This window comes from Leopardus geoffroyi, chromosome D2 (genome assembly GCF_018350155.1).
Source record: "Leopardus geoffroyi isolate Oge1 chromosome D2, O.geoffroyi_Oge1_pat1.0, whole genome shotgun sequence".
NCBI lineage: Eukaryota > Metazoa > Chordata > Mammalia > Carnivora > Felidae > Leopardus > Leopardus geoffroyi.
Genome location: NC_059334.1, coordinates 74038023 through 74063132, shown reverse-complemented (window position 1 = coordinate 74063132; position 25110 = coordinate 74038023). Strand labels below are relative to the sequence as shown.

Genomic DNA, 25110 nt, shown 5'->3' with positions numbered 1-25110 from the left:
GAGTAGGACAGGCAAACACGATCATCCATTCTCTTTCTAGACCATCTTTAGATTGTACGTCAGGTAAATGATGGTCTGTGTCACAGAACCCTGGATGATTTTCCCATGTGTGTTTAATGACTTCTATCCTGGAACAACTTCAGCGTATGTGGCAGTAAGTTGTGGAGACGGGACACCGTCCATCACCATCCGGGAGCTTAGAACGATCCTCAAGCAGCCCTCGTTGAAAGGATTGGATCGGTTTGGAAGTTTCTTCCTGGCACTAACATTCCCCAACCCCATTCATTCACAATGGACATAGGACTAGTCTCTTTGACCTCTTTTATAAATAATAACTTCTATAGCGTGTATAGTGCGTGTTTTATGTCTACGATATAGTGACATGTATGTAGGGAGAGAGAGAGAAAATGTAAGTAGAAGCAGTGTTCATTACATGAAGAAATTCGAATGCTCCTCTCCATTGGCGGCCCTGGGCTTCAAGTTAGGAAAAGGCTGTGTGTCTGTGTGCAAATGAAAGCACTAACCCGGTTGAGGTAATAAATTACCTCTTCGGTTCATTTAATTTAGTTACTGACTTCGTTTGCATATTTTTGCTCTGGTTCCATTCATTTAATTATAATTTGTGTTATGGTCCAGGGCAGACTGTCCGGTGATCCCCCGTATTTCAGGTGCGTGTGGCTATGTGCAAAGGCTGTGTCGAACGCCAGTCATGTGCTGCCTGCCTTTAAAATGAATTTTCCTGCCAGGTTCTCCTACCCCATCACGTGTTGCTGAGCACCGGGACAGGCAGGAACAACCACAGATCGCGACGTGGTTCTCCCACCGCCGCCCTGTGCTCTGAGAGAGCCCGCCCCTGAGCCAATTTTCAGTCGTTGCTTTGAGCGTAAGCCCTTGGCTTTACCATAAGGCCCTTGAGTTTCCCCGTGGGTACTCTTCAAAAGGGAAGCTTCTCAGCATGCTTAGTAAAAACATACAGAATAGATCAGAAATCTAAACTTCACCAACTCTCCCGCAGGTCAGTGCATAACAATTTTCATAGCTTTAGAGGAAAGCAAATGGTAACTTTTAACAGAAGCTAAATTATATATAAAGCAGTAGGACACTATTAGATCTATAGGTATGTGTTTGAATAAATTTGTTTCTGGTACTTTTCTGCTATAGCCCTGACGCTGGCTTATACGAAGGGCACTTCAGTCAGCCTGTATATCATTTTTAGTCCCCTGTGAGATGCCGTAGTATAAATAATTGGGCAGTTAGGAACCTTAAGGTTATTTATTCATTTAACGTGTTTTGTTCATTTATACTGATTTCTTTTTCCAAAGAGGATCTAAGGACACGCACAAGCATATAAGTAATATAATAAAGATGAAAATTTGGGGGAGGGAATCAGGGAAAAGGGAATTAACGGTAAGGAGGGAAGAGGAAGCTGGCGGTCACACAGACTGTGGCCTCTCATACTTGTGTGTGAGGCTGTGGCTACTACAGAAACGCATCTGTGCTTTCTGGCACGGAATTAGAATCTGCACTCAGTGAGGAGTCAACAGCAAAAGCGTTGGGCTCTTTTACTGGGTCGTGGCCCCCCAGTGGACAGGAGGGCTGGTAGACAAACAGAATCCCCACGGAAATGGGTGGCTGGAAGACGCAGTTTACAGGTATGATTTCAGGCCGAAGGGCTATGTACCGATTTTACCAGAGTGAAATCCAAAGAGTCAAATGGAGCACATGAGTTAGGGACGTTTTTGAGCAAAACCAACACAGAGATGCACCTCAGCTGTACGGGTCTCAAGTGGCCATAAGTCGGGGTTGTCCGTGGCCCCATCCAGAAGACGCTCACGCTTTGGCTGACCCCTCCATCACTTCTGTGGGGAAGATGGGCTCCAGGAGCTCAGGCGGCCCCCCAGCCATGGTGGCCTTTTCAGCTTCCTCATGCAAGGAAAAAAATGTGTGTTCCTCGTTGAAACCTATTACACAACAAGAGCAATAAAGGTTACAGTTAACCCAGTGGTGCCAAGTTGGCTGTTATTTGTTACGTGACGTAAAGGAGGTCATCTTCAGAACCGCCCAGAGGGGTCACGTCACCGTGAGAAAAGATCCTGGGACCATTTAAAACCGGGCCCGACTTGGGTTGTATGTTAGCTGTGCGGTATGCTTGTTCAGTTTGTGTGGTACCCTTCCGGAACATTTGGCGTATGGTGGGCTTTGGGCAGAAGCTTGGCAGAAAAGGACCAGAGGAAGAAGATGAACTAGAGGGAAGACCAGTCCTCTACATGAATACAAACCACTGTCAGCTAACTGTTCCAACATAGACAGTTGCAGACTTCAGTCCAGTCCATGTGGGCAGTGACTGTGTTAAGGGTTGAGCTTCTACAGGACTTCCTACTTATTCTCTTAGTGGGGACATTTGTTTTTCCAGTTTTTGGTCATTTATTGACTACTTATCATTTACTGACTACTGTCAATGTGCTGTACTGGCCACAGGCCAATGACAAGAATTCTCATCACAGGCACACCTCAGAGATCCTGCCTGTGTGGTCCCGGACCACCACAAAAAAGCAAGTCGAGTGAGTTTTTTGGTTTTCCAGTGCACATAAAAGTTATGTTTATAACATAGTTGGTTAAGAGTGCAGTAGCATTATGTCTAAAAAAAAAAAAATGTACGGGGCGCCTGGGGTGGCTCAGTCGGTTGGGTGTCTGACTTCGGCTTAGGTAATGATCTCACGGTTTGTGAGTTCGAGCCCCGCACCGGGCTCACTGCTGTCAGCGCAGAAGCCCACTTCGGATCCTCTGTCGCCCTCTCTCTCTGCAGCCCCAACTCAATTCCTTCTCTCAAAAATAAATGCACATTAAAAATATGTGCATACCTAAATTAAAAATACTATATTGCTAAAAAATGCTCACCATCATCTGAGCTCTCAAAGTCAATCACCGGATCACAGATCATCATAAGAAGTATAATAATGAAAAAGTTTGAAATTTTGCCAGAATTACTAAAACCTGACAGAGAGATGTGAAGTGAGCAAATGCTGTTGGAAAAATGGTGCGGACAGACTTGCTTCAGGCAGGGTTGCCTCAAACCTTCATTCTGTAAAAAACCACAGTATCTGAGAAGTGCAGTGAAGCCAAATGCAATAGAATGAGGCATGTCTGTAATCTGCTAATCTGTTCCAGAATGTTTGGTTGGCACTGTCCCTGAGGGAGGAGGGGCTGGGCCGGGCCTCTGGTCACTAGGATCCTTTCTGATGCCCTGAAGCAGCTGTTTCTCTTGCGGGGAGGTCTGGCTGGAAATGTGGTGGGTCATTTTGGAACCTGAGGCTTCTAAGAGGCAGGATGACATAAAATAACCAGGTAGGAATAATCATATATAGGAGCAGTATGATTTTGCCTATCTGGAAAAACCAACCCGATATTACACATCCAACAACACACACTAATTTCTGATTGCCCTTAACTCCTCAGAGTCTCTCCATTATGTTTAAAAAAAAATTTTTTTTTAATGTTTTATTTATTTTTGAGAGAGAGAGACAGAGCATGAGCAGGCGAGGGTCAGAGAGAGAGGGAGACACAGAATCCGAAGCAGGCTCCAGGCTCTGAGCTGTCAGCACAGAGCCCGACGCGGGGCTCAAACCCACGAACCGTGAGAGCATGACCTGAGCCGAAGTTTGACGCTTAATCGACTGAGCCACCCAGGCGCCCCATGTTTTTATTTTCTATGAAGCTTAGGGTGTCTTTCAAGGTCATTACATATGTTAAACATAGCAAATTTATCATTATGGCTTCCATCGGTGTCTTTGTTGTTTGAATTACAAAGACGATAACGTGGTCTCTTTAAATATCTCTGTATGCTATGTGCCTACTTCTGGCCATCCCAGTAACATGAAGGGTAAAAATGGGTATCTGGGGTGTTTTCTCTCCAAGTAGCCAGTACTTACAAGGTACTCCTATCCAAGCAAATCTGCAGAGGTTTTTGCCTCATAAAAAAGAAATAAGGGGCGCCCGGGTGGCGCAGTCGGTTAAGCGTCCGACTTCAGCCAGGTCACGATCTCGCGGTCCGTGAGTTCGAGCCCCGCGTCAGGCTCTGAGCTGATGGCTCAGAGCCTGGAGCCTGTTTCCGATTCTGTGTCTCCCTCTCTCTCTGCCCCTCCCCCGTTCATGCTCTGTCTCTCTCTGTCCCAAAAATAAATAAACGTTGAAAAAAAAAATTAAAAAAAAAAAAAAAAAAAAAAGAAATAATTTACCTCATAAATTCCCTCGGTTCTCCTGAGACCGTAGCCTTTCCAACGTATGACAGAGTTAACATGCTGTCTACTCGTCTGAAGGAAAAGGAGTTGTTTCTAAGACTCATCAGGAAAACATCTGCCTTTAACTTTCAGGGGCTGTGCAGCCAGACCTTAGCCATAATTTGGAGCATAACAAAAGGTAGGCTTGGAGATTCCAATCAATTAATTCTATTGAAAAGCACCATGCAGCTTATTCATGGAGAGGAAGGGCGAGAGTTTAAAACATTCAGGTAAATAGATAATCCATTAAGAAAACAATGCACATTGTGGTAAATGCCACCCCAGTGTTGTCAGCACTTAGTTATAGTCTTTGGATTCCCCTGCCCTCCTGCTGAGGGCCTCCCATTCCCCCTCTCCCAATCTTTGTTCTCTTATTCATGGCGAAGTGAAAACAAAGCAAGAAAGCAGCGCGTACCCAGTGCTCCCTTCTGGACAAGTTCTTCCTCTATAGTAAAAAGGCGGTTGTACTTAGTCACCCGTTCGCCTCGAGAAAGACCTCCCAACTTGATAAACCGGACACCGAGTCCAATGGCCTAAGGGGGTGGGGGACAAAATTTATTTTAAACGAGAAGTCACGTGTTGCTAGAATACGAACCGTTCTTTAGGGAGAAAGGGAGCGGACACCGCGTGCTGTTCTGGTTTTCCTCATAAGTCAGTATTTTATCTTTATGTAGGTAACACGGCCTGCTTACAAAGGGACAGCGGCAAAAGGTAAAGAGCGTGACTAAACATCAGATGCTTTACTAGTCATGTGAGCGTGCTGATTTTATCTAAGAACATTCTGGCCTTTCCCACTTCATTTTAGGCGGTAAGATTGCAAGGGCACACCCCAGCCATTTCAGTGTGCTCATCATTTTCCCAGGACTTCAATTTTTCTTCTTTTTAAAAGTTCAAAGATTAGCTCTTTACAAAAGGCAGCTGTCTGGGAGGAAGCAAGTCTCTTTCATAAAAGGTTACATGACTTTCTCCGCCAAATACTGCATTTCTCTGAAATACCAATTCGAGATAAAAGCAGTGTTTTGGCAATTCTGCAATTGACCAGCTTTTAGCACTTACCAAATCGACAAGGCTGTCATCAGAAGACTCTCCTTCTGTGCTTCCAAAGACAGCGATGTGCTTCTTACCTGTGAGCAGAGGAATTCTTTTCAGGTTTAGATGGTATAGAAACAATAAGTGTGTGCATATATATACATACATATATACATATACATATACATATACATATACATATACATATACATATGTATATATGTATGTGTGTGTATGTGCATGTATATGTGTATGTATATATATATATACATACCTCTGGAACCAAAATTTAAAATTTGCTAGAGGTTTGGGGCACCTGGGTGGCTCAGTCAGTTAAGTGTCCAACTTCGGCTCAGGTCATGATCTCGGGGTTAGTGAGTTCAAGCCCCACATCAGGCTCTGTGCTGACAGCTCAGAGTCTGGAGTCTGCTTCGGATGCTTTGTCTCCCTTTCTCTCTGTTCCTCCCTCCCTCTCTCTCTCTATCACTCAAAAATACAGATTTTTAAAAAAATTGCTAGAGATTTAAAACTTTCCTGTGAAGACTCAATGATTTGACCAGCAGAGAATTCTGATCTAAACATTGTATTTTTATTACCCTAGTTGTTTTTTGTTGTTTGTTTTTTTGAGAAAGAGAATGCACATGTAGGGGGCAGGGGCAAAGGGAGAAGAGGGAGGGACAGAAGGAGCCCAATGTTGGGCTTGATCTCAGGTGAAATCATGACCTGAGCTGAAATCCAGAGTGACACACTTATTCCTGAGCCCCCCAGGTGCCACTTGTTACCCTAGTTTTACCTGTTTATGCCTTTCTGGTATCTCAGATGCTAAACCCCACATGAATGCCACCTGTCAACAAATCTAAGCTACCATAAGTTGTAAGACCTTTATGACCACTAAAGGGGAGAAATGCTCAAATTAGATCGACACGTTTCTAAGACCACAACTGTAGGACACGATTCCATCTTGTCCATGTTCAGTGTAGAAAAGTGTGCATCTTTGAGACAAAATCTACAGGAAGTAAAAGGGCACCATTTGGGGAGATGATATGCCTCATTGGATTCCACAGTTTATCATGTAGAATATTATTCAAAGGAACCTGTCGTTCTGAGTGCTTACCTATGAGACGAACAGTGTCGCTGGTGCTTCATCAGTCATTTGAGGATCTCAGAACCCCTTGAAATTTGCCAGTCTACAAAGAGCCAGGATTCTTCCTCCAGAGACAGTGTTTGTGCTTTAGAGGCAGGAGCTACAGTAGCAATCTGAAGTGATTGCCTGCTGACAGGGAGGCCCTGGAGGAAAGGCCAGGGCTGGGCTCTCCCACCCACCTCCTACAGGAAAGCCCTGCCTGGGCCCTCGACTGGGCCCTCTGCAGGACGGGGACTAAGACATTCCATTCCCTTCTCTGGCACCAGCCCAGGAGCCTGGCTGCCAGTCTGGCCCTGAGTCCTGCTCCAGCCTTCTGCCTAGTTCCTGAGACCCACTCATGTTTCAGGCACTGTGTGTAAGTGAACGAGGCTCCTGTGAACTCACGGGAGTTTACAGTCTAATGGAGGCTACTAGACATCAAATAACTGAACAAGTAACTGTGGCCAGTAGGATATAGAGAAAGCATAGGAGGCTATGAGAAAGGTTCAGAGCAACCAGGTAGGGGCGAGGAAGCCCGGAAAGGCACATACATCTGAAAAGGTTTCCTTTAAGTAAAGGAGACGTAAAGGATCAGGAGTTGTTAGCTGAGTAAATGATACAGGGTAAAGCATTCTAACCTGAAGGAACAGCATGTTCAAAGCCCTCAAGCTGGTAAAGAGTTTGAAACTTGTGAGAAATTGAAAACATCAGTGTGGGGGCACCTGGGTGGCTTAGTCAGTAAGCATCCAACTCTTGATTTTGGCTCAGGTCATGATCTCACAGTTGTGAGATTGAGCCCCGCTTTGGGGTCCTTGCTGGGCACGAAGTCTGCTTAAGATTCTCTCTCCCTCTTCCTCGCCCTTGCTTGCACACAAGCACCCACTCTCTCCCTCTCAAAAATAAAAAAATCAGCATGGACAAGTGGGATCACTGTAGTGCGGTATGAAGCTGATAAGGCATTGTCCTTAGCCACACCTGTGTGGTAGCCCTCGATAAAGGGGTCAACCTTCTGGACTGGGGCTGTTGTCGGAACACTGAAGTGACTCAGTAAGCTAGCTGCATTTCATCTTCCAGCATCAAAGCTCTCGCAGATGGTTGGAAATTTGTTTTCCTTCCAAGATGAATGCCATGCTTTTTATTAACCGATAAACTGTGTTATTTTTGGCTCCTTTTACAACCAAGTTAAGTTCATTATGAGCCTGTTAGATCTATATTTTTACTCACTGTCAAGAAGATTGGTTATTTGCACCAAGTCAGACATCGTAGTTTGATTGGTGTGTTTGATGATCAGCCCGCTGGATTTGGGGATGCTGATGTTACCATTCTCTAGAAGTGTAGAAATGCTTTTGGATGTAGTTCCTGCAATTATGTAACATCTGGAACCAAGAGCATTATAGATGCTGTCCCACTGTTCAGAGTCCTAGGTAAATATTTAAGAATTGATAGTTATAATGCATTAAGCATAGTCACAAAACAACAGGAATCTTATGGCACATATTCAAAGTTACCGATCTTTCTGAGAGCCACAAAACAGTTTTCTGTTGTACCAGCAGTGGCTGAATGATACCTGAATCACAGCCACACAAATTAACAAGCTTCATGGAACAAAATTTCAAGTGATTAATTAAATTTGAGCTTATAGATCTAGCAAATAAAATGTTTAGCACATTAAATGCTCCACAATGAAGTCCTTCAAACCCAAGCTACTCCTACCCCCGGTATTATCCATGACACCAGTAATGACTGCTTGGCCAGATCTCACTGTTCTATCTGGTGAATGGACAACTGAAGGAAATGCCCCTGCAAGAGCCCTAGGTTCTCATTCTCAACACCCTTATTTTTTATTGGTGAGACCATCACATGAAATGAAGTGCTTATTATTTTTTAACGGATGGTATACAAAATCCTCTAAGCCACGGTACCAGATTCCAGCCTGTCCCACGAGAACACACGACACAGGGGCAGTTTGTCGCATTAAAACCGGCTGAGGTCAGAGCCCCGAGACAAGCTGTGGAAGTCGGGGCTCTGCCAGTGCCGGGATGAGGCACAGGCAGTGACAGGAGTGATGGCTGACCGAGGCCCTGGGCCACCAAGTGAGAGGCAGCAACCGTCCTCACTCCCCAAATTTAAATCATGTGTTATCTCAGAGAGCGTATCTGTTCAGCATATCTAATGGTTCTTCAGTTCGTACCATGAAGTCTTGGAGTTTTGGAGCATTAGGGAGAGCGATGGCCTGTGGTACATGGACCACCCTTGTCAGGTCCAGTTGCTGGCACGGATCCCCAAACCTCACTATCTGAAACCTTACGAAAAATACGGCTTCGTGGGGCGCCTGGGTGGCTCAGTTGGCTGAGCGTCCGACTCTTGATTTCGGCTCAGGTCATGATCTCACGGTTCGTGAGATCGAGCCCCGTGTCAACCTCTATGCTGACAGCGTGGAGCCTGCTTGGGATTCTGTCTCTCCCTCTCTCTCTGGCCCTCTGCCGCTCACGCTGGCTCGCTCGCTCGCTCGCTCGTGCTCTCTCTCTCTCAAGTATTTAAAAAGAAAAAAAAAAGTACAGCTTTGTGACTTTCGTGCATCGTGTGGTGAGTGGATCTCGGTCACGAGCCTTTGACCTAGCCCGCGTCCTGTTGCCGGGAGCACTTCACAAGGGCGTGTGATGAACTTGCTGAAGCAGCGGCTGGCACAGCGGCTCGCCCGGCCTGGCTTAGGTTGCTCGTAAATACACGGTACCCTGAAGTGCTCGGGGCTAGCTTGCTTCCTGCTGCAGAGAGGAACACTCCTATGTAACTGTGTTTCTGCTCTGCGTTTGCTCGGTGCCTGCCTTTCCTCCTATATGCTGAAACAACTCAGCCCCCGCCCAGACGGCAGTATTTCGAATGACCAATCCAAAAGAATGAGTTTGCTCTGTGTGGGTATAACATTCGAGGCGGATGCCATTACCTCCTTCCTGAAAGGATCGATCAAGGCGATAATTGAAGGGAACCGGCTGATCAGATCCCCGTACAGGTCCGCCATCTCGGCTGCGTTTTTGTACGTTCCCGTCATCACTTCGTACTTCCCTCTGCTCTGAGAAGTGTTCGGACAATAACAAAGCACGGGATAAATGGTGAATTCCTCCAGTGTGAAAGGTGGGATTCCCATTCGCATTTATTCATCGTACATAAAAGGTTGTGAACGTTCTTTTCAGGCTGTACGCCCATTAGAAACCTATGCACCTTGAATGTCTGTTAAATATTAGCCTGGGGAAATCGAGTCACTGTTCCCCTTCGTGTCCTGTGGGGGTCTAACCACTGACTTCAGATGAAGCCTGGTGCGCAAAAGACCAAGTACACAGAAGGAGCGGAGTCATTTCTTGCTTAGGTTTGTGACGTGGCGCTCGCTGCCTGGCTGCTTGCACAGATGGGCGAGGACATAAATTTGTAAAACGGGACAGCACCGCACAGGGGCCCCACTCACCAGAACCCGCCGTCTTTCCACTCACAGTACACGACTAGCTTGTTTCCTCTACTGTGGATATCCTAACATTTGAAAGCAGAGTGATTCTGAGATACTAACAGCCACTATGAAATGTCAAGTGACCCGTGTGAAGGCATCTCCTTTTCAGGTAGCAGCAAGTTCTGGCAGGAACCGTACGGTCTTGAAAGTGGAGTTCCAGTTCAACCCCACTCATTTGAAGTGCGGAAAGCCCCTGAGTCATCGAGGAAACAGGGCTTAAGGATCTAGCGTAATCTCTCTGCGAAACATCGCACTGACTTCCAGGTCTGTGTCGAGGGACGGCACCTGGGGGGACAGCACCTGGGGTGTATCTAGGTACTGGGGAGGAGGCAGAATGGAACAGAATGACATTTTGGTTTGCTAATGCCCTCTTGTTACTGCTGCTAATGGCAGGGATTCCACTGGAATTAGAAGTCCCTAACTGCAAGGATTTTATTCTTTTTTTCAGATTAAAAAGCAGCAAGAACTTTTACTTCTTTACTGCAAAGCATTAAAAATCCTATCTTGTCAGTAAAGAAAAGTTAAGGACTTTTTAAAAAGTTTATTTTCATTTATTTTGAAAGAGAGAGAGTACAAGAGCATGCATGCACACGCATGTGAGTTGGGGAGGGGCAGGGAGAGAGGGAGAGAGAGAAAAATCCCAAGCAGGCTCCACACTGTCAGCACAGAGCCCAACAAGGGGCTTGAACCCATGAACCATGAGACAAAACCAAGAGTCGGGCACTCAACTGACTGGGCCACCCAGAGGCCCCAGAAAAGCTAATGACTTTGAACTAACATTGTAAGAATTATCTGCTATCAAGCTAATACATTTTACTGAATATAAGCAAAAAATCCCCATTCTAGCTAGCACTAGTCAGTATATTCATAGTTCTTGGTATACATTGCTGATGAAAACATGCAATTATTTTTTGTAATAGTATGCCTAGGAACCAATCATTATGTGGAGAATAGGAAATTATATTAAACATTCCTTCATGCACTTAGCATCTTTAGAAAACTAAAAAGGACTTAGAAGTCAGCTGAAACTTAGGGTTCTCATACGCTGTTCAAATTTTCCTTTGAAGTTTCAAGAATTGCAAGTTCAAGCAGAATTCTCTCTGGTCATTTCCCCTGAATTTGACATTAATTACCAAATCACCACACGTGTATGTGAACATGCTGGGCATTTTGTACAACACAGACTCAGCATTTGTGTATTTGAAGAACAGAAGTATGTGTACGTGTATCAGACTGGCAACTTTTTTTTTTTTTTAATTTTTTTTTCAACGTTTATTTATTTTTGGGACAGAGAGAGACAGAGCATGAACGGGGGGAGGGGCAGAGAGAGGGGGAGACACAGAATCGGAAACAGGCTCCAGGCTCTGAGCCATCAGCCCAGAGCCTGACGCGGGGCTCGAACTCACGGACCGCGAGATCGTGACCTGAGCCGAAGTCGGCCGCTTAACCGACTGAGCCACCCAGGCGCCCCCAGACTGGCAACTTTTAACAGCATTCCTAACATGTTAGTTTCCCAAGTTTTAACATTAACTGCAGGCGTGTTAACCCCGAGAAAGCGAGGACTGCAGCTTTTTAAAAGTGAACCTGTTTTCTGTTCTTTTTAAAATAACTGCCTGCTTGTGGTGTGGTCTCTGGGTGAAGCTTCGTCACTAAAGCTCTGTCCTAACCCAGGCTGTGGGTAACACTGTGATGGGCTTAATTGGATAAAAATACATTCTCCATAAATGTCAATAACTTGCAAATATTTTTATATTTAAAAAGTGAGTCACAGGGGCACCTGGGTGGCTCAGTCAATTAAGTGTCCAACTCTTGGTTTTGGCTCGGGTTCATGATCTCATGGTTCATGAGTTCAAGCCCCATATCGGGCTCTGCACTGACAGGGTGGAGTCGGCTTGGGATTCTCTCTCTCTCTCCTTCTCTCTCCTCCCCCCTTCCACTCCTGCTCTCTTTCAAAATAAACAAAATAAAGTGAGTCACAGAAGAAATTCTGAAAACCACTTGTCCAGAAGGGCTTACCAAGTCACAGTTAAACAATGGGTTCACTTTTCATGCTTGACAAATTCAGCACTTACCAATGAAATGAGTGAACTCAGCAGGACATGCCAGCTTGTTAAATTATTTTTCAACAGCTCTCATAATTGCAATGTAAGCAACCATGTTAGTAATTTTTGTTACAGGATTTCTATATGTAATTATTTTGCCATTTTCTGTTAATTTTTAAAGATCATAGGGGCGCCTAGGCGGCTCGGTCAGTTTTGGCTCAGGTCATGATCTCATGGTTCATGAGTTCGAGCCCCGCGTCAGGCTCTGTGCTGACAGCTCAGAGCCTGGAGCCTGCTTCTGATTCTGTGTGTGTGTGTGTGTCTCTCTCTGCCCCTCCCCCGCTCACTCTCTGTCTCTTTCTCTGTCTCTCTCTCTCTCTCAAAAATAAATAAACATTAAAAAATTTTTTTAATCATATGGTTATGGTATTCTCTGGTCATTAGCTAACTTGGCTTTCTCAGGTTGGCATTTATGTTTGTCCCCTCACACGATATTAATAAAAACAACAGAATCTGTTTGGAAAATGTTCAGAAACACTCGTTTTGAGTTCTAATTTAAAAATACTGGGACCCAACAAAAAGTTAAGTGTTCTGGAGCAGAAACTTACATAATCTATCAGCTCGTGTGCAGCACAGTTGATGGCTAGATGCAGATTGGTCCCCAGGTCCAGCCCCAGGTTTGCACAGATGCCTTCGATGAGGAGCAGAGGCTGCTCTATGGTGTCGTAATTAATGGTTAAACAGCCAAGATGGGACATCTTGCCGGTGATGGGCTGCTGTAACCAAACCAAATGATGCATGTAAATTGAGCACAGTAAGATTCTTGGAGCTTCCTGGTTATAAACTAGGCATTGTTTATAACCAGATACAGCCCTCTAGATGTGTCTCTGTGTCTCCGCTAACGGCACATTCAGGTTCCTCTCATCTCTGCATGACCTTCCAGCGTACGATTGCCCAAAGTATCTGGAATAATTTCCTTAGCCCAAGGTTTCAAGTTTGACCCAGGAATACACTTGTCTCTTTGGTCTGCCTGTGTAATCTCTTATATCAGCTCTTTCACTGTACATGGGCTGACCTGAGCTGCAACCACCAAGGTAGTAAATTTCCACCTGGTCTCTGTAAGCGTCTGTCCAGCCTGTCCCTAACTCTGTCCTTCTCCATCTCCTTCCAAACACGCTCTTTCCTGTGTTCTGTCTTCCTTTGGAAGAATATAAGTATTAAGGCTGGAACCCTCCTTCAGGAAACGTTTTATGAGAAAAAGGAGTGAAGAACTCTGCTAAAATGCGTTGCTGAGGATGGAAGAATGTTTGGGACCCGGAGCAGCCCAGGGAAAGCCATGAATTTCTATTGCAAGGTCAGCCCTGATATGCCTCATCATAAATTGCCACTATCCAATTATAACATAGTTGAAGCAGAATCAGTAATTCTGAAGGGTGTGTGTGTGTGTGTGTGTGCATGCCAAACTCAAGAGCAAACCCAAGTGTGTGCACGAACCTAGGTGTAACTATCCCATTTCTCTGATAACACTAGTCAATTATAAGAACCATCCCACATTTTTAATGTCAGCGAGAGCCTTTTACTTGGCAAAGGAATAGTTGGGGAAATTTCTGTATATCAACTGAGGAGTTTTGTTGGAGTCTTCTAAACTAGAAAAGTATGACTTATTTAGAGTTTATTTATCACTTATTAAATGCCAGCTACCATTCTAAATGCTTTACATAAATACATTTACTCCTTACGTTAACCTATGAAGCAAGTACTATTATTATCCCATTTTATAGAGAGCTAAGTAACTTGGAACAGATTTTAATCCAGGAAGTTTAGCTCCAGAGTTCATGCCTCCACTGGTATGGCTGCCTCTCTAGAATCGAACAACTAAGCTTTTTCTAACAGAAATAGAAAGTAGCAAAGCTGATCACAGGACGACTGATCTTGGTCTGAGCTTCTTGGAACACAGAGGACAACCTGCTGGCACGAGGGAAACAGCATTGATACCGGGTGGCTTGTTCATCATCGCCTAAGCGCTCTTACAAGGTCCAGCTTTAGAGTGTTGTGTTCATCCCAACAGATGCAACTGTCAAGTACTTTACTTTCTGGTGTATTTTTTCATACATTTCTCTTCTCTCTCCCAATTTTGAAGAGGGATTTAGTTTTCCATCTTTACTAGTCCGGGTGAGCAACTAGGACCATTTGCATTATCTCCGGGGTTCTTATTGGTTATTCTAACTATATGGTTGAAAGGTTAGGCATGGAACAGATGTGTCTGTCAGAGCACCCACAATCACCAGAGTCATTGATCAAGGTCAGACGGTTTCCCGAGGCCCTTGCAGCCATCCTGGCCAATCTTGACAAGAACTGTTTGTCTGACGCCGCTGACAAAATCTGAGCTCCCGTAATGGTTCTGGATATGGTGCTTTGGTGACTTTGCGGGACGCGATGAAAGAGATGGCTCTCTTTTTGTGCCTTTTGTTTCTCTCTCACTTGATAGGGGGAAGATGAAGATCGAAAACCTTTCCCATGTGCTTTTTAGCTACTCAGCAGAAATTCCCCTTCCCCAGCATTTCACCTATCAGGTTCCAAATATAATCCTGTTACTTATAAATGATTCTCCGTGCCCTCCGAGGTGTCGGCTGGACAGACAACTGCTGGCCCACAGCCTATGGCCAGAGAGGGAGGATGGAAAGATGTCCCAGCCCTGGGCTCTGCCGGCTTCTCGCTCTTGGAGGAGGAGCACTATGTTGTTTGCATTCGTGTCAGCCCCGGTCTTGGGGCTCAGTGACTGGGAGAGGAACACGGGCAGAGAGGATATAAACGAACTGTGTCGCACTGAAGTGTGGTAAGGAAATACATGCACTTACTTGACTTCTTTTGTTTCCATTATGCCCTTTTTTTGTCTCTGTTTTTGGAGGAGGCGGCTGTGGGACAGAAGATGAAGATAAGTCACTTGCAATTATTAGGTCTTGTGGCCCGTCCACTGCTCTGGGCCCTGACCGGTCGCACTGTGAATCACATGTGTGTGCACTCACACACACACACACACACACACACAGAGGGACCTTACCAGCCCCTCCCTATTTTGATAACCTCCAAACCATTTTTTCGAATTCAAGTGCATGTTCCCTTTTGTTCGTCTTTACGTTGTACCTCCAATCATTATAGATGGGGTATGTGGATAACATATCCGTGTATTTCTACTCAGGTAAATAAGTTATTATTCTCTCATACGAAGTCCCCTCCTTGCCCTTAAGGAGAAACACCACTGTGGGATTTGCTTTTCGATTGGTTTGAATGTTGTTAAGGTACAAACCCTTTGTCCTGCAGGGTGGACTTGACTTTTGGAACTGCCAAAGGTCATTAAATCTGATGAATCTGGTATGTGTAATGTCATCTGAGATTAAAAGATACTTTCCAAAGATAATTGATTTTCAATACGCACAATGTAGGGTGTTGACAGTGTTCTACATCCAGGATTCAGCCTTTAAAGGATGCTTTTTAATACCCAGCATTCACAGGCTCTGTAAATTGGGGTATGTTTGTCAAGAATCAGTATGGTTCACACCCAAGTATATGCAAATACAGATATCCTACTTCTTTTCTTCACGATGGAGTCAGCTGAACTTTCTATCCCCTGCTAAAAAAAACCACACTCAGGAAGCAAAGTGATGTGCGTGGCAGGAGACATACACTGGTGAACAAGACAAACACAGGCACGACCAGTGGCTCATATATATGGTTGCCTGTCATCGTCTGGCTTCTGTGGCTTCCCTCTCAAGGGCTGCCTGGCCAAAGGCTCCTGTTTGCCCAACACCAGGATCCCAAGCAGACACAAGAGTCTGTGCCTTAACCATTACACTAAACTGCCTCGCACATCCTAGGGGCCAAATCCTTTCTTTGCAAATCCTAAGGGGTGATCTTAGCATAAAGCCAGCTGATGAGATTGTTGAAGGCCATTAGAAACTGGATCCGCAGTCAGTGAGGGAATGTAGAAGCTTGCCTCGTATGGGAAACCCAAGGCAAATTAATACATTTCACACATCAATAACAACAATACCGAGTTAATGAACTGTAATGAACTATAATTTGTATATATTGTCAGCAATTCCATACCATAGATCCTCTTTACATACCATTTCAATTGTTTTGTTAATATGTTTCTGAATTTCCAGAAGCATCTCCACACCCTGTAAGTAGAATAATCATGATCTTCCACAACTGCAGTCTAGAAATTTTAAATATAAAAACTTACACCACACACTGGCTCTTTCTAACTGAATATTTGTAGGGTCCCTGACAATGTATCCTGGTTAGTAGATTGGATATGGTCTATCAAATCAGAAGATTAAATGTGAATCTTCAGCCCTCAGTTTTTATTTGGTTGAAAATGAGCGAGACTCTTCTCACAATCCTTTCTCCATTGTTCAGAATTGACAGGTTCAGTTGGTTGGATCAAATGGACCTCATTCTCTTTCAGTCTCTTTTTTTTTTTTTTCAACGTTTATTTATTTTTGGGACAGAGAGAGACAGAGCATGAACAGGGGAGGGGCAGAGAGAGAGGGAGACACAGAATCGGAAACAGGCTCCAGGCTCCGAGCCATCAGCCCAGAGCCCGACGCGGGGCTCGAACTCACGGACCGCGAGATCGTGACCTGGCTGAAGTCGGACGCTCAACCGACTGCGCCACCCAGGCGCCCCTCTTTCAGTCTCTTGACCAACCTTTTTGCAGTACATGTCACAGGTCACCCAGGGATTCTGCATGATAGTGTTTGAATGAGTATAAAGCCACTGTCACTGAAAAAGTCGACACAGTCTAATGACTGTGGGATCTGCATACGAAGACAAATACAGAATGGCATGCCAACTGCTCTGGTACCCAATAGCACAACAGATATTAACTGCAGGGAAGATTCTGGTGCCAGCATCTGAACATGATCTGATGGATGGTGAGCCAGCAATGGATTCCTAGTGTTCCACAATCAATACATTGGGAGATAATGGTTATTCTCATAAAAAAAGAATTCTTTATCATGAAGAAATTATCTTGAGATCTTTTTTAATGATTTTCACTAGCTTGGATAAAAAAATATCACTCAATGTATTACCAGAGGGGATGAAACATCCTGCATGATTTTTCTGAAAACATCTGCTATAGAACACGAACATTTGTTCCTCCCAGTGCCTAACTGGTAGAATATTTCATGAAGATTTAAAGAGATGTATTGGCTCATTCAGACGACTGCAGAACAAGACAGATGCTAGCACACGTACTAAGTAGAAAGATGCAACTTAGGATTCGTTCATTCTGTAAACATGCACCAAACCTCTCTTTTGTGCCAAGCAGTCTGCTTGGCCCCGGAGCTCTTACTGAACAGAACTGGCTGCTAGGAAAATGCCAGCTTCCTCTCGCTGCTGCCACAGTGCATCGGCCAGTAAATAAAGATGCCTCAACTCCCCCAAATAACAACCTTCCAGCACTATCAAGGCCTGCCAGGTTACTCACCCGGGGCTTCTTGGGGAGTCACTGGCACATGTCAGTGCTGAAAGGAACCAGAAATTGAAGGTGGCCTAAATGTGCCACCCCCCCCTTTTTTTTTTGACGTCTTGCTTTCTTCCCAAGTCCCTGATTTCCTAAAGTATTTTTTTTCTCATTTTATAATTAATTCTCTCTCCTTCAGCGTCATAAACCTTAGGGACCCTCACTAAAGACTCATCGATGGTGGAGTATATTTTTTTAGAAAAAGCAGTATGATATACTATAAGGTACTTGTTTAGCTGTTAATCCAGGATGGGGTATACAAATCACTTCTTTCATTAAATTCAACTTCCCGGGCGATGACTTCCCACAGCTGACCAGAGATACCATCAGCAAAGGTATAGTTAGCTTTGTCGGCTGCTCCTGAAATAGGGAAGAACAAGGAGAAACAAGAAACATGGTTCATTGTTATGGAGATACTCGTGGGTCCTTGGCACATAATAGATACTAACCTGCGGGTGCTTCAGTAATGCAATATTTAAGTAGAGGGGGTTATTGTCCAGCATGGCACTGGTTTTGGCCACAGCTAGTGACACTGCCCCAATGGCCATGCTGCCACTGAGGACAGGTTCAACAGGTTCTGGAGGCAAGATAGGCTTCTCTGTAAGAGTATCTGTCCTCCCTAGAAGGAAAAAGAGTGATAAAAGATTCCTTTCTAGGAAGTTTGACTATGATAAAACTATCTATTTTTAATGCTTTACTTATAGATGTGAAGGCTCAGTATAAAGAAAGGGGGAAAACTGAGGCTAGACAGAAAATGCTCTCCACCCCAACCCCCAAGAAGTTTTTCTGTGATGTTCAAGTAATCCTTAGCCCTGGATTTTGCCACTCTTAAGAAATGTTAAGACATTCAATATTAACTCCCTCAACAGTTTTATGGGGTAGATACTGTTAGCCCACATTCACATATAAGGAAACTAGGGCTTAGGTTAAAAGATTGGCCCAATATCCAATAGAATGTGAATAAAGAGGATCTGGACAGTCTTTGGATTCCAAGTCCTTTGTTTTCTACACCTGCCATAGCTCCTTGGTACCCAGCTTTTTGTTGAATGTCTTCATGCACATGTATCTAACTGGTTACCTTTCTGGCCAATCCCAAACAGACACCTCATTGTTTTAGAAGTGGCATCCAAACCCAGCCATTGACCCTCACCCTCACCCATCTTTTACTCTCATTTGTTCCCAGTGAGCCAGCCTGATCAGGTGCTACGCCGTCCGTTGTAAATCGCTAGGGCCCTTTCTGCCCTTCCCCCAGCTGCTGGTCTGGCTCGGGTAGGTAAGATAAGTGGCAAAAGCTACGTAAGCGCAGAGTACATAGTAAATCTTTAGCAAATTCCTGTCCCCTCCTACTTCTCTTACGTTCCACGTTCTGTCAGTCAACAGCAGCCGCCAAATAAACACCCAATGCTGATCTCTACCTATAATTCAGCAGTGGCTATCTCCCTGTCCCAAGAGATTGGTTTCATAGGATTCTTTTGCCTTGGGCGACTCTCCTTCCCTCTCTGGGCCTCAGCATCTGAATCTAGGAAATAAGAAACCATGGCTCCATGTTCTCTTTGATCCCCTCCTGGTTCTGGTGCTTTCTTCTTCAAGGAAACCCACATTTATTGGGTGTTTGTGCGTTTGCCTCATGCTAGGCGCTGGTGGTGCTCAGTTGAATGAGACATGATTCATGTCCTCAAGGAGCATGTTGGAAAGACATAAAACTCTGTTTACAATACCAGCAGCACTGGAGGGGCTGAAGTTCACAATATGTTGGAAAGCATGGAACAAAGGGCCATGATAACTTTGATTATTTGCCTTAAAAGAGCAAAGTTTACCCCCCCCCCCCAATTTTTCTTTATATGTTATTAACAGGACAGAGAAAATGTTGGTTATCCGTATCAAAGGATATTGCTGATCTTTAAAATATGGAGTGGCTTTTTTGATGAGCTAATGGATATTTTGCGGGGCAGTGGAAGGTCCCCCACACCGCTTTCCTCTTCCCCATCCGGCATCGCCACCCTCCGGTACGCTTCCTTTGGTAAGTGCTCACCTCTGGGGAAGAAGTATTTTTTCCTTACAAAGAAAACAGAGGGTGGGGTGGGGTAAAACCGCCTAAGATCCTCGACATCATAGCTTCAAGCAAGGAAGCCACATGCAGGATGGATGGTACCTGGCGGGGAGCCCGGCCTAGGTCTGCAGCAGACTCTGATCGGAAAGGCAGTCCAAACATCTGCCTTTCTTCCTCACATAGTGGTTATGGAAGGTTCTGTAACGGGAGTCACCGACCTTGCCTTTGTCCTTTTTTTCTTGCTGGGGGTGGAGGAGGTGGAGGTGAAGGGATGGATATTGTTTGGTCTTCCAGGCCCTTTTCCAGCTGTCTTCTCTCCTTCTCTTCTTGTACTTTACTTTCAAAGAATGTCCTTAATGGCAAGAAAACATGGCTTTACGATGAAGACCACTCGTAATTTGGGCCGTGTTTTAGTGCTGACCTGACCTCCATTCAATGTGTGTCAATAATTAGCTCTGCTTTTTAGCCACTTAAAAGTAGATCACAGCTTCACTCTCCAAGGCCCCCAAACGATGGTGGTGTAACAAAACTGTGTGGAGGAGCTGAGATTACTTTTGGAAGGAAATACATAAATGTTTGGAAATAAATGTTTGCAGGTTGTATGTGTTCGTTTTAAAAATTATTTGAGGGGCGCCTGGGTGGCTCAGTCGGTTGAGAGTCCAGCTTCGGCTCGGGTCACGATCTCACCGTTGGTGAGTTTGAGCCCCGCGTCGGGCTCTGTGCTGACAGCTCGGAGCCTGGAGCCTGCTTCAGATTCTACGTCTGCCTCTCTCTCTGCCCCTCCCCCACTCGCACTCTATCTCTCACTCTCTCAAAAAGTAAATAAACATTAAACAAATTATATGAGCCCAGTCGTTTGTATATTTAAGGTAAAAATTGAAGATCTAATTTGATTAAGGGCTCCTGGATTTTCTTTTTGAGTAAATGACCATCAAAAGAAAATTGAGTCAAGAATAGACAGTGAAATATATAGCATAATGGGCAGGACTTCATTTTCTTTTTTTGGTGGGGAGGAGAACTTAAGGTGAACAGTTCAAAAAAAAAAAAAAACTTGGGGAAGGCCCCTTTAGGTTCACCTCTATAAAAGTTCAGCTTCCCCAGAATAAGAAGAGGCTCAAAGCTTCCATAGGAAAAGAAAAAAAGCCAACAAAGAACAAAGACATGGGAATTAGAATTACATTCCACTTATTAATGATCCAGGTGTTGGTGGGACAGAGCCTTCAAAGTGCTGAGAGAAATTGCTTTTAAATGAGATCTATACTCAGGTAAACTGTCAGCCATCAGGGCAAAGTGCTGGCATTTCTGCACACATACAAACTCCAAAACTTTCCATCCCACAAGTCGAGAAAGAAGAAGATACGGGATTGAGAAAGTAGGGGGAAAATAAAGGGATGTCCTACGGCATCTCTGTTAGCAGATAGAGAGGAACCAGTCCAGATGGGAGGTTTGGGGGAGAAAAATGCCAGGAGAAAAGAAATGGAATAGAATAGAAGGCATGAGAAAAACTACACTGGGAAGGAAAATGAAGAATATGATCACAGCAGATGAGGGGAAAAAAACCAAAAAACCATTAAAAAAATTTTTTTTTACCAAGGTTATGGTCCAACTCTGAAGCAAACTAAAACGTGATATTATGTATAAGTAAGCAAGTGGTGAAGTATAGAGAGAGACAGAATCCGGTTGACCTTTGTTGGGCCAAGAGGCTTGTGGCACCGGACCTCCCCAAAAGGAAGAGTAACGCTAACCCTTCCTCAGTTGGGTGTTGGACAATGCTTACACAGCCCCAGCAGACCCTTCCTTGGTTTTCACATGTTAGAGTCCACCTATGGACAAGCATGGAGGACTTGTCTGTGGCTGAGGGGCAGACTATAAGCATCACCCAGTGTGACTCCGTGAAAGGATAGGAGACACTCAAAGATGGCGTATGAGAAGGGACGGACAGGACATCATCTGGATTCTTCGTGCTTTTCCTGAGAAACGTTCTACTGAAACTTATCCTGAATCCTTTGCATGGAAAGAGACTGAAAGGCCTTCCATGGCCTCCCACAGGAAAACTTTAAAAACAAGGTTTTCAGAAGAAAAATGGTATTTTATGCTGCATTTTGCTGCTTTAGCATATGCTTCTTTTTTTTTTTTTTTAATTTTTTTAACGTTTATTTATTTTTGAGACAGAGAGAGACAGAGCATGAACGGGGGAGGGTCAGAGAGAGGGAGACACAGAATCCGAAACAGGCTCCAGGCTCTGAGCCATCAGCCCAGAGCCCGACGCGGGGCTCGAACTCACGGACCGCGAGATCGTGACCCGAGCCAAAGTCGGCCGCCCAACCGACGGAGCCACCCAGGCGCCCCTAGCATATGCTTCTTAATCAACTTGCTGACTGTACCCTCTAGATACAACAGACCCGTATTATTGGCGGGTGAAAGAAAAAGAAAAGAGATACATTTGTACTGGATGCTTCCATTTGCAAGTGGAAGATTTACCTGAGCACCTGGTCCACCTCGGCCTGGTTGGAGGGGGCTATGCCCCGAAGCTCCTCCGTGATGGTTTTGTTGACCCACTGCACAGCAGTGCTGACGGCCTCAGACCTTTCCACTTCCTCGGCCTCAGCCTGCTCGGGTAAAGCGTTCTCATGGACTTCAAAGTGCGTTGAGATCACCACTGAACATATGTTCTGAAAATAATGTAAGTGTGTTCTACGTTTTCCCTACCTTTGGCAGAAAGGAAGAAATTGAACGTATCCAGCTTTTAATGTGCATATTTTATCACCAGTTTCAAAGGGAAAACGAGAATATATAATTTTCTTTGAGATATTTTTATAACTGTTGAAACAGTGTGGAACCCAACTTCAAGGAGCATTTAAAATTATTACCTGGTTAATGTACACTTATAAAAACCTTACATTGAACTTCATTTTTATCACTACCTGTCCAGGAAATAACTAAAAGGATACAAATTTTAATCATAATTATTTTCCTCCCAGAGACTGTAGTAAAATTATTTCTAACAAATATGTAGCAATTCAAATGAATTATTAAAATTACTAAAATGAATTTGTCTTTATGTAGTTTGGCCTACATATCTACGAATCTATGTTAATCCATATAAAAACATTATGAATAAACATCCCTGTAGATTTACAGAACTTATCACCTTAATAATGTCAGAGTTTTAAAACTATTTTTGCCCCACGTCTCCATCTTGGATCATCTTCAGGCTAGCAGGTCATGTCTGTTACCAATATGACACTTAAACATAATAAAGCCATCCTGTTTGACTGCATGGTTCCTGCTTTATGTACATAACTACCTACAAATTGTGTGTGTATATTTCACAAACACTGAACTTCAAAACATTAATTTTCTACAATTTAGACAATAAATGCTAATAAATGCAGTGGCGTCAGGACACAGTGAAGAATACATTTAAGCTGCTTCGTACCTTGGGGAAGTTTTGAATGGTGCAGAATATTTCCACTTGTAGGGTTGGAAGCCCCAGGCCATCCAATACGTTTCTCCCCACTACTTTGCATATGGTGGGTGGCTTTGCAAGTTTAGAGAAACAGTTTGCCTTCGACACACACACAAAAAAACAAAGATGACAACACCATAACTAATTTGTCTTTAAAAGGTCATTCACATTTACTCTAGTTTCTACTAAACTTCTCCCTCAGTGTCCTCCTCCTGCGGGGATCAGGCTAGCAGCTCTGTGGGAACTGCCCCGGCCTCATGAGCTGAAATTTGGATTAGCCTGATGCCCAGTCTTTGGTACATGGAGTGATTTGTTCTCTTTTAAAAATATTTACTTATCTATCTATTTATTAATTTTTAAATTTACATCCCAAGTTGATATGTAGTGTAATAATGATTTCAGGAATAGAATTTAGTGATTTATCACTTACAAACAACACCCAGTGATGATACCAACAAGTGTCTTCCTTAATGCCCCTTGCCCATTTAGCCCATCCCCCCACCCACAACCCCTACAGCAACCCTCAGGGTGTTCTCTGTATTTAAGTGTCTCTTGTGGTTCGTCTCCCTCTCTGTTTTTACATTATTTTTGCTTCCCTTCCCCTAAGTTCATCTGTTTTGTATCTTGAATTCCACATATGAGTGAAGTCATATGATATTTGTCTATCTCTGACTGACTGACTTCCCTTAGCACAATACCCTCTAGTTCCATCCATGTTGTTGTAAATGGCAAGATTTCATTCTTTTGATTGCTGAGTAATATTCTATTGTGTACCACAACTTCTTTATCCATTCATTAGTCGATAGACATCTGGGCTCTTTCCGTACTTGGGCTATTGTCAATAATGCTGCTATAAACATTAGGGTGCATGTACCCCTTCAAAACAGCACGCCTGTATCCTTTGGATATATACCTAGTACTGCAATTGCTGGGTCATAGGTAATTCTATTTTTAATTTTTTGAGGAAACTCCATACTGTTTTCCAGAGTAGCTGCACCGGTTTGCATTCCCACTAGCAGTGCAAAAGGGTTCCTCTTTCTCTGCATCCTTGCCAATATCTGTTGTTGCCTGAGTTGTTAATTTTAGCTATTCTGACAGGGGTGAGGTAGCATCTCATTGTGGTTTTGATTTGTATTTCCCTGATGATCAGTGGTGGTGAGAATTTTTTCATGTGTTTGTTAGCCATCTGGATGTCTTCTTTGGAAAAGTGTCCATTCATGTCTTTTGCCCATTTCTTCACTGGATTATTTGTTTTTGGGGGTGTGTGTGTTTTTGATAAGTTCTTTATAGATTTTGAATACAAACCCTTTATCTGTCATTTGCAAATATCTTCTCCCATTCTGTCAGTTGCCTTTTAGTTTTGCTGCTTATTTCCTTCCCTGAGCAGAAGCTTTTTATCTTGATGAGGTCTCAAGAGTTCATTTTTGTTTTTGTTTCCCTTGGCTCTAGAGACATGTCAAGTAAGAAGTTGCTGTGGCCAAGGTCAAAGAGGTTGTTGCCTGTTTTCTCCTCTAGGATTCTGATGGCTTCCTGTTTTCTTTAGGTCTTTCATCCATTTTGAGTTTATTGTTGTGTATGGTATTAGAAAGTGGTCCAGATTCATTCTTCTGCATGTCACTGTCCAGTTTTCCCAACACCATTTGCTGAGGAGACTATCTTTATTTCATTGGATATTCTTTCCTGCTTTGTCAAAGATTAGTCGGCCATATGTTTGTGGGTCCATTTCTGGGTGTTCTATTCTGTTCCATCGATCTATGTGTCTGTTTTTGTGCCAGTACCATACTGTCCTGATGATTACAGCTTTGTAATACATCCTGAAGTCCGGAATTGTGATGCCTCCAGCTTTGGTTTTCTTTTTCAGGAGTTCTTTGGCTATTTGGGGTCTTTTCTGGTTCCATACAAATTTCGGGATTATTTATTCTAGCTCTGTGAAGAACGTTGGTGTTATTTTGATAGGGATTGCTGTTCTCTTTTGAACTCTCAGCAGAAACTCACATACATTTATTTCTTTTTTTTTTTAATAAAGCATGAATTTATTTGCAATCAAAATGAAACATCATTTTAACTTTTAAAAAAGGAAAACAAGTC

At 43.9% G+C, this 25110-nt stretch overlaps 1 protein-coding gene across 3 annotated transcripts in view; it reads right to left on the bottom strand.

Annotated features, from left to right (window-relative positions):
* Nucleotides 1-1257: 1257 nt before the first annotated feature.
* The window catches only part of ENO4 (enolase 4), a 29112-nt gene continuing 5259 nt past the window's right edge, over nucleotides 1258-25110 (bottom strand). Inside the window, exons 2-14 of one of the 3 annotated variants that reach the window (XM_045439081.1) lie at nucleotides 22993-23121; nucleotides 22035-22225; nucleotides 19772-19905; nucleotides 17953-18122; nucleotides 17732-17863; nucleotides 16098-16151; nucleotides 14829-14885; nucleotides 12579-12746; nucleotides 9374-9499; nucleotides 7654-7849; nucleotides 5334-5401; nucleotides 4693-4810; nucleotides 1258-1961 (exon numbers count right to left, since the gene is read on the bottom strand). In XM_045439081.1, coding sequence (XP_045295037.1) covers nucleotides 1831-1961; nucleotides 4693-4810; nucleotides 5334-5401; nucleotides 7654-7849; nucleotides 9374-9499; nucleotides 12579-12746; nucleotides 14829-14885; nucleotides 16098-16151; nucleotides 17732-17863; nucleotides 17953-18122; nucleotides 19772-19905; nucleotides 22035-22225; nucleotides 22993-23121 — 1674 coding nt within the window. In that variant the 3' untranslated portion in view covers nucleotides 1258-1830. The remainder of the gene's footprint in view (nucleotides 1962-4692; nucleotides 4811-5333; nucleotides 5402-7653; nucleotides 7850-9373; nucleotides 9500-12578; nucleotides 12747-14828; nucleotides 14886-16097; nucleotides 16152-17731; nucleotides 17864-17952; nucleotides 18123-19771; nucleotides 19906-22034; nucleotides 22226-22992; nucleotides 23122-25110) is intronic. The other 2 variants (XM_045439082.1, XM_045439083.1) reach the window with 2 other exon arrangements.